This window comes from Nannobrachium achirus (genome assembly GCF_963921795.1).
Source record: "Nannobrachium achirus genome assembly, chromosome: 24".
NCBI lineage: Eukaryota > Metazoa > Chordata > Actinopteri > Myctophiformes > Myctophidae > Nannobrachium > Nannobrachium achirus.
The window spans coordinates 1,363,241-1,373,240 of record NC_137831.1 but is presented as its reverse complement, the minus strand read 5'-3'; the positions used below and the strand labels follow the sequence as shown (position 1 = coordinate 1,373,240).

Below are 10,000 nucleotides of genomic sequence, written 5' to 3'. Positions count from 1 at the left end.
TGAGCAAAAATATGTTCTATATTATTTGCTGTCAAAAAATGTGAAGGGGTAAAATAAATGTCCTGACTAAAACTAGATTAAATGTCAACAGTTTTTGTCGACTAAACTAGACTAACTAAAATGACGTTGTCTTGGACTAAGATAAAGACTAAAAATGCTCGGCTTTTAGTAGACTAAAACTTGACTAAATAAAAACTGGAAGAAGTTGACTAAATGTGATAAATACTGAAAAGGTCGATAGTCTTAGGACTAAGACTGACAAAAAATAAAAATATGGCTCATAAAATTAACACTATCTCTCTCACACACACACACACACACACACACACACACACACACACACACACACACACACACACACACACACACACACACCCCTACCTGTTGGGAGGTCCTGTAGAAAGCTGCAGAAGCGTTGACCAGTTTCAGTCTGTCTTCCACCCTCAACATCAGACTCTGCCAGTGCAGCGCCACCGTCTGGGCACACGCCCTTACTGCATCTGGATCATAATGACCAGACCTGAGGAGGAGGGGAGGGGATTCGTCAAAACCCACCAATCCTGCAAACTTTGGAAGCCAGTGTTAGCCAATCAGGATGGCTCCTACTGACTGTGTTAGCCAATCAGGACGGCTCCTACTGACCTGACCAGCAGCTCAGCTCTCTGTTGCAGCGCTAGCGCCACCTGGTGGGTCCTCTGGAGAGAGTCAGCGTGAAGCAGAGACTGAAACACAACCAACAGCATCACACATTACAACATTTACACAATTATTCACTAATAACACATCACTGAATCATTTACTACTCACTAACGTCAATTTGTCTAATCTTTGATTATTTAGCTTTTATTATTTAGCTAAGATCCCATGCCAGTAAGAAGAGGTTTTGTATATATTAGGGGTGTAACGATATAGTAACTGTATCGAAATATCGTTTTTAACTTTAAAAAATCGAAGTATATCGAAATGAAAACAGCTAAAATCGAATCGTATCGTTTTATTTTGTATCATATTGAATCAGCAGTGCAAAGAATCGATTGTATCGATACTACCTACTTGTGCATTATATTTAGCATTTTTAAGAAGAACATTTTTAAATGGGGGGTTAAATTACTTTTCCTTTCCATATAATGTGTGTAATCTCTGGGTTCATGTCAAGGTGCAGGTTTGTCAGTATACAATGTCCATGTATTTGACTGTGGATAGGAGAGAGAGAACCTGTACCCGTGAGGTACAGGTACTCGAGAGAACCCGAGGTTCAAATGTATTTGTAATAATTTTTACATTGTCTTTCACTCAATCTGTTGATATATATGTGTGTGTGTGTGTGTGTGTGTGTGTGTGTGTGTGTGTGTGTGTGTGTGTGTGTGTGTGTGTGTGTGTGTGTGTGTAATAAGGTCACGACCCCAACCCCTGTTAACAACCCCTGTTAAGGTGTGTGTAAAGCAGTGCAGTTACCTCTATGGCCTGCTGGAGGCGCTCATGTTCCCTCTGCAGTTGTTCAGCCTCCGACAAACAGCTGGAGTTCAGCAAGCATGAAGACAGCATCACCTCACCTTCACCGATCCACCCTAAGACCTACACACACACACACACACACACACACACACACACACACACACACACACACACACACACACACACACACACACACTGTTATCACCATGACCATGCCTTCACCAATCCACCCTAGGACCTGATGAACACACACTTGGTGTCATTTGGGTCATAAATCAAACTCTCCTCACAGACACACAACACCAGAAACATTTGTGGGTTTGATTTTTTCTTTTTTTTAAGAGCATAGATTTCCATATTCTGGTTTGATACTCTTATCAGGCTTTACTATTAACACAATGTGTGCCATCATAGGGTTAATAGAACTCACCGGGGTGCGTGTGCGCGTGTCGTGCGTGCATAGATCGGCCACGGTGATGTCCCGGCATCGTAGCGTTAACGTTGTCTTGTGTAATCCATTTTAATGTCTCGGCGCTAGCAGCTAACAGCGCTAGCATCGCTAGCATCCCCCGTCTACATAACATGGAGCCAGAACGTCGCTCCGTTTCCCAGAGCTCTGCGCACAGCATCAGCGAGCGCCGCTGAGGCTTATGGGTAATGTAGTGTTTTTGCTACTCTGGCGATAATATAGTAATATTGATTATTATGTATTGGTAGAAACGCCAGGAGTGCCAATTTTGATATAAAGACGTTTCCAGACGTCTTTGTGGCTTTTTTAGCAGTCAATGTGTTAAATAGGATCCATTGAAAAGCTCTGAAGCAAGAGAAATTCTGGAACGGGAGAAAGGGTAAAAAACAGGAGACTTCTTCCAAAAACAGGAGTGTGGGTGCATACGTGTGTGTGTGCGTGTGTGCGTGTGCGTGTGTGTGTGTGTGTGTTTGTGTGCGCGTGTGTGTGTGCGCGTGTGTGTGCGTGTGTGTGCGTGTGTGTGTGTGTGTGTGTGTGTGTACCTGTTTAACTTGTGTCTGCAGGTGTTTGAGCTGCAGACTCTGCTCCAGGTGTGTGTGTGTGTGGTCGGCCAGCTGCTGCAGTTCCTTGTGTTTGTCCTGCAGGTGGCGCTGGAACTCCTCCACCTGAGAGGAGAGGGCCGTCTCTCCCTCTGCAAGGAGCTCTATACCTGTTAGACACACACACGCACGCACGCACGCACGCACGCACGCACGCACGCACGCACACACACACACACACACACACACACACACACACACACACACACACACACACACACACACACACGCACGCACGCACGCACGCACGCACGCACGCACGCACGCACGCACACTTGATTAGGGATGGGACGATACGTGATTATCTATCGCCTCTCAGCTGTTATAAAATACCAGGTAACCACATAATGCCTCTTGTGGCTTCGTGATCATGCCTAGTAGAGTAGAGAGTAGGAAAAATGCAAATTCGGCCCCAACTCAGGAAACTCGGGCCGTGGCAGTCAATGAGTTTAGAGTATTTTTACTCTATTACCTGAGGTCAGTACTGTAGTATCATATAGAGTATTTTTTACTGTACTGTAGAATCATATAGAGTATTTTTACTCTATTTCTCTAAGGTCAGTACTGTAGTATCATATAGAGTATTTTTACTCTATTACTCTAAGGTCAGTACTGTAGTATCATATAGAGTATTTTTACTCTCATATAGAGTATTTTTACTCTCATACAGAGTATTTTTACTCTATTACCTGAGGCCAGTACTTCAGTGATGTACTGCTGGAGGTCGTGACCTTGCTGGATGACCTCATAGGTCATGTTGTTCATCGCCAGGCGCCGCTCCATGTGCCTGTCAATCAAACCACAGCAACCAATCACATCAATCAATCAATCAATCAATCAACCAAATGGACCCTTACAGGTCTGTGACTCTGAGGGCAAGTACCAGTTCTTATGCCTTAACTCTTTTACCGCTTAGAACATTAACGCTCGTGCCAATTCTGACTGTGGCGCGTTGCCACTACGAACGGCCGTTCTTTTACCTTGTCTGATGACTGTAAGCTGATGAGGGGTCGTGCGGGTGTGTACAGTAAAAACATCTCCTGTAACGCTGCTCTCAAATCTCCACCACACGTAAACATCAATGATGTCCAATTCCCTTCCTGGCTGTTCTCTGTGGACCTGATCTGTGTATGCGCTGCTGTGCTAGCGTTAGCCCCTCTACGCTAGCCTCCACCAGTCATATGTACCTGTGTATGCGCTGCTGTGCTAGCGTTAGCCCCTCTACGCTAGCCTCCACCAGTCATATGTACCTGTGTATGCGCTGCTGCGCTAGCGTTAGCCCCTCTATGCTAGCCTCCACCAGTCATACCTGTGTATGCGCTGCTGCGCTAGCGTTAGCCCCTCTACGCTAGCCTCCACCAGTCATATGTACCTGTGTATGCACTGCTGCGTTAGCGTTAGCCCCTCGGGGCTAGCTTCCACCAGTCATATGTACCTGTGTATGCGCTGCTGTGTTAGCGTTAGCCCCTCTAGGCTAGCTTCCACCAGTCATATGTACCTGTGTATGCGCTGCTGTGTTAGCGTTAGCCCCTCTAGGCTAGCCTCCACCAGTCATATGTACCTGTGTATGCACTGCTGCGTTAGCGTTAGCCCCTCGGGGCTAGCTTCCACCAGTCATATGTACCTGTGTATGCGCTGCTGCGCTAGCGTTAGCCCCTCTACGCTAGCCTCCACCAGTCATACCTGTGTATGCGCTGCTGCGCTAGCGTTAGCCCCTCTATGCTAGCCTCCACCAGTCATACCTGTGTATGCGCTGCTGCGCTAGCGTTAGCCCCTCAGGGCTAGCCTCCACCAGTCGCGACTGGGCCAGCGCTAGCTTGTCTTGCGCTAGCTTGTCCTGGCTAGCGTCGCCGAGCCGTGCCTGTTGTTGCTGCTGCTGCTGTTGTTGTTGCTGCTGTTGAGACAGCTTCTCTGCAGTGAAATCCTGAGCCTGTTTCTCCAAGTCCTGTTTCCACGCTTCCATTTCACCTGTTACCTGCACATGCACGCACACGCACACACACATGCACAAGTACACACACACACACACGGTGATGACGTCATCAGGAAGTGAATTGCTCTGCAGTAAAACAGCTTTATCTCCAGATCGTGTTGATTGTCGAGAAATGCTTTTTTCACCGGCCCGTATCCAAGTTACAGACAGCCACGGTAACAATTTCTCTTTTCCCGCGGGAAAGAAAACATAAATATTACAATACAGCAGTGGCGTAAAGTAACTAAGTAGATTTACTTAAGTACTGTACTAAAGTTTTGAGGTGTTTGTACTTTACTTCAGTATTTCCAATTTCCAATACTTTTACTTCTACTCTTTATTTGAAAACTTTAGTTACTAGTCACTTTGCAGGTATAAATCATACTAATATTATTGATATATATAATATTAATATTATAAAACATATTATAATATTATAAAACATACATAGTAGGGTACTTTTACTTAAAGGAACTATAGTCAACTTTTTCATTGTAGGGCCGACACTTTGTTTACATCCTAGTCTATAGACTAGAATGTAAACAAAGTGTCGGTCTGACAATGGCCAAAATGATTATTTTATCATTATTTTACGCTTTTTGTGGTCATTTTTGAATAGAAACACATATATGAAGCTTATTTTTTATAAAATATTTTCGAAACATTATTTTTATTTTAGCATCAGTTTTTCATGAAAAAGTTGACTATAGCTCCTTTAAGTATAAAATGGGAGTACTTTTTCCACCACTGCAATACAGTGAATTCCCACAACATGGACACGGCCGCGGCTTCCCTGGGTCTTCAAAATAAAAGTACAATCAATGGATACGGCAGAATGTATCTAAATAATTAATTATGTATGAAACAGAACGTTTCAACCCATTTGGAGCCCGGACATGAAAGGGTTAAGTTGTCCAGAGTGCCCGCATTTCGTCCCGTTTGCGGCCACTCTCTTATTTTGAAGGCCGGAAGTAGATCGAGCTCACAATTCCCACTTGGCGATGTTCAAGATTCACCCGTGACTAGTTCCGGTCCAGAACGTAAACAATGATAGAAGATGGATGCCTTCATGCTTGTGCTATTTTAGCGAGAATCCAATGCCATCCTTGGCATTGGACTGTAAAGATGAGAAAGACCGTTGGTTTCTATGGGATGGGATCACTATGTGTGCACGTGGACGAGGTGTTTTCTATGGGATGGGATCACTATGTGTGCACGTGGACGAGGTGGTTTCTATGGGATGGGATCACTATGTGTGCACGTGGACGAGGTGGTTTCTATGGGATGGGATCACTATGTGTGCACGTGGACGAGGTGGTTTCTATGGGATGGGATCACTATGTGTGCACGTGGACGAGGTGGTTTCTATGGGATGGGATCACTATGTGTGCACGTGGACGAGGTGGTTTCTATGGGATGGGATCACTATGTGTGCACGTGGACGAGGTGGTTTCTATGGGATGGGATCACTATGTGTGCACGTGGACAAGGTGGTTTCTATGGGATGGGATCACTATGTGTGCACGTGGACGAGGTGGTTTCTATGGGATGGGATCACTATGTGTGCACGTGGACGAGGTGGTTTCTATGGGATGGGATCACTATGTGTGCACGTGGACGAGGTGGTTTCTATGGGATGGGATCACTATGTGTGCACGTGGACGAGGTGGTTTCTATGGGATGGGATCACTATGTGTGCACGTGGACGAGGTGGTTTCTATGGGATGGGATCACTATGTGTGCACGTGGACGAGGTGGTTTCTATGGGATGGGATCACTATGTGTGCACGTGGACGTGCAATGGAAACGAATCACAGACTTCACCAGTGCCACAGTGATAGACGGACTGAAGGTGACCCCACACCAGCTTTACTGTATATACAGTATATTTACTGTATATACAGTATATTTACTGTATATACAGTATATTTACTGTATATACAGTATATTTCGCGCGTCATTCCGGGATGGGCACTCCGGACATCTTTTAATATTTCACGAGACATCGCAGGATGGGCACTAAATGAGTGAAGACAGCACTCAGAAAAGGAACGATACAAACATTTTTATGTCACGAACATTGTGGCCACAATAATCTGGTATAGGGTTAAAATGGATTTTGTAACCCTTTTTTTTTCACCCAGAGCCAATTTCCTAAGGTGTAATCCTGGGCTCTGCTCTCCCTCTGCCAACCTGGGCAGAGCCCTGAACTGAGCTCATGCTACCTTCAGTGCATGAGGAGTTAGCAGGCCGCTTCATATCACCTGACAGAGGGAAGCTTCCCTGGTTTGGACGTAGCGCGTGGAAGGAACACGTTATTCCAACCAGTTCCTTTCCCCTCCATCAGGCGCCCCGGCTGGCCAGGGGAAGGCAGTATAGAGACCAGGATTACTGCATGTTTTTGTGAGGGTATCAACCCTAGGAGACACGGGGAGAACATGCAAACTCCACACAGAAAGGCCCTTTCGCCAACCCCACCTAGGGTGTGGGTGCTGATGACGCGGAGGAGAGAACTCGCCCCCAGCACCCACAGTGTCCCCCGGCGGGAATCAAACCCAGGACCTTCTAGCTGTGAGGCGAAGCGCTAACCACTGCACCACCGTGCCCCCGAAACTACCATTTTTAACCCTGTCCCAGCGGCTGCAGAAAGGGTTAGGGTTTTAATATGGTTATTAGGGTTTAGGTGCGTTAGGTTTACCTCCATGGTGCACTGCTGCAGGATGCGTAGCTGCAGGTAGACGTCCAGTCTGATCTTCCTCTGATGGAACAGTTCTTCTAGCTGGACCTGAGCCTCATCCATCTGCTGGAGCACCGTCTCTACGTGGGCCACCGAGCTGCCCTGAGGCCTGAAACAAACACACCCTGTTAATAAATATCTGTTCTCTCTCAACAGTAAACAAACCAACATAAAGTTGAAGTGTATCTGCACATTTCTAAAGTGACAATTTAAGGACTTTTTTATACTCTCAGGGCACCCCATAAATATATATTTTTTTAATCCGAGGCACCCCTACATTATCATTTTCACTCCCAGCACCTTATATTTATAGCATATCGTCGTTGTCGGGTGGAAACCTTGTATGTCCAAAACCGGGCGTTTTGTATGTATTTATCATCTATAAAATGTACTAAACTAGCGAAAACAGCAGATCTACAAGCACACAACCCCTCGCGATGCGAGGCGTTGTGTGCTTGTAGATCGGCTGTTTTCACTAGTTTTGTGCGACAGTCTTGTATGATGAAGCAGGGCTTTGCTTTACCAAAAGACGTACACATTTGAAACTTGGAGATACGAGGTTTCTGCCCGACAGTGGCGATATTTTAGTGATTATGTTGCGAGGAAAACGTTGAGATAACAGCCATTTTGGTTAGAAGTGACTGAAAATAACTTTGTACTTCAAGTTTAAAATGATACTAAATATTTTTCCAAGTGTCTAAATAAATTCCAAATATTATCAAATTATCTCGCGGCACCCCTGGACAGCCGTCACGGCACGCCAGGGTGCCCCGTCACCCCAGGGTGCCCCGTCACCCCAGAGTGCCCCGTCACCCACTTTTAGAGCATTGTAACGGGTACAGACTCCCGTGTGTTACCCGATACCGACAATAAGTCCCCTCCCGACCAACTTGTGGGTGTGTGGGTTTCAGGGGTCCAGTTGTCCGGATTTAAAATGAAGCAACACAGAACTAAAAGTTCCTATGATTGGCCACTAGTTAGCGCTGTTCTGGTACCAGAAGCAACATGTTCTCCATAGGATTCCATTCATTTCACCCAAACATTTACACTTGATTTTCTTACCTTATAAACATTGTCATAAATACTTTATGGTTTCTGTCGCTAGTTTAAAGCCTCGTTTCAATCACCATGATATGAGTTTTGTGAAAATATGGTCCAATTTATGTCATAATTGATGTTAAAGCAGGGTATGCTGTAGGAGGGGCTTGTGATCATAGGCTTGTGATGATTCTTGAAGTATTCCTGCGGTTGCACGTGACCGTTGGCAGCCAATAGCATTTAATGGTAGCATTAAAACAATGATCATGTCGACGCCCATACAAGGGCATACCCATACAAGGGCTGTTTGTGTGTTAGGGCATTCACCAAATATTTGAATATTCGAATATCAAAGTCGCTATTCGATGTCGAATATTCACTTTTTTTTTCTTTTTTTGGTCAATGCCCCTGGTGGATGAATTTGTTAATGCTCTATACCAGGGGTTCTCAAACCTTTTTAGGCCGTGACCCCCAAAATAAACATATTTGAACTGGGGACCCCCACCCTGACAAGCACTTGGAATTGTAGGTATTACTTTTAATTGTGACTCGGTTCCGCTGATAAATAATGTGAAAATAGCAGATCTACATGCTCACAACGAGGCGTTGTGAGCATGTAGATCGGCTATTTTCATAATGTTGGCCTCTTGCTTAATTAATATTTTACAGTTTGTCCAGTACTGTCCAATATTCCACTATTCGAATACTTTGAGGTCAAATAATTTGAATACTAAAAATCACTGCCCTAGTTTGTGTGTGTGTGTGTGTGTGTGTGTGTGCGTGCGTGCGTGCGTGCGTGCGTGCGTGCGTGCGTGCGTGCGTGCGTGCGTGTGTGTGTGTGCGTGCGCGTGCATGTGTGTGTGTGTGCGTGCATATGTGTGTGTGTGCGTGCATGTGTGTGTGTGTGTGTGTGTACCTTAATTGCAGGATGAGGTCCTCTCCTTCTCTGATGACACTCAGCGCAGCGTCCTGCAGAGTCACACAACAAGTTCATATTCATAAACCTTAAAGAGGTGGTGCCATAGTTTTGTACTTTTTCTGGTTTTTCATGTGTCTAGGAGGTTGACAGTACTTCATTAGACCCCCTGGTGTGGTTGTCATGAGCAATTATGTATTCCCTTTGTATTTGGAGTTTTTTCCTGGAGGCTGACACCTTGTGGGTCAAACGTGCCGGTCCAAAAACACAGATACAATTCCATCATAGAATCCCTCCCCTTTTACCATTCACCCATCACTGTGGGTGTGGCTAACTTCAGCTGGGTCACCACCCACCAGAAAACCATGTTTTTGTTCAATTTCTTGCATTTTTTCTGAGGTGGTGCTTCATACTGTAGTAGGTGACAGTGACACGTAACAGACAAGCTATATACATACATGGTGTCATAAAATGTTAATATGCCAGATATTCAGATTGATCATTCCAAATTGATAGATTGACTGTGTTCTTATGTGCCACATGTGCCAATTGTTGCTGCTAATGTTATACTGGGTACTGAGTAAATATAGGTCAAAAAGATTAAAAAAGAAGCCAAGGAAAAAACCCTGTAAATTGTTGTGCGCGCGACAGTTTATGCACCCAGCCTGTGCGTGCGCACAACCCAAGATCCGGCACCTATTCCTTGACAAAATAAGCACTGAATGTACAGTAGAATGTACAGTAGAATGTACAGTAGAATGTACAGTAGAATGTACAGTAGCCTTGGCCAGGGGATGTCTTGCAGTGTGTGTGT

The 10,000-nt window shown here is 45.1% G+C and overlaps 1 protein-coding gene across 1 annotated transcript in view; it reads right to left on the bottom strand.

Annotated features, from left to right (window-relative positions):
* Positions 1 to 10,000, bottom strand: part of LOC308309324 (kalirin-like) — a 105,971-nt gene that overhangs the window by 66,006 nt on the left and 29,965 nt on the right. The window contains exons 13-20 of the mRNA XM_080754873.1: positions 9,187 to 9,239; positions 7,194 to 7,341; positions 4,266 to 4,498; positions 3,213 to 3,310; positions 2,467 to 2,633; positions 1,456 to 1,575; positions 643 to 722; positions 382 to 520 (exon numbers count right to left, since the gene is read on the bottom strand). Of these exons, the coding sequence (XP_080610999.1) occupies positions 382 to 520; positions 643 to 722; positions 1,456 to 1,575; positions 2,467 to 2,633; positions 3,213 to 3,310; positions 4,266 to 4,498; positions 7,194 to 7,341; positions 9,187 to 9,239 (1,038 nt within the window). The remainder of the gene's footprint in view (positions 1 to 381; positions 521 to 642; positions 723 to 1,455; positions 1,576 to 2,466; positions 2,634 to 3,212; positions 3,311 to 4,265; positions 4,499 to 7,193; positions 7,342 to 9,186; positions 9,240 to 10,000) is intronic.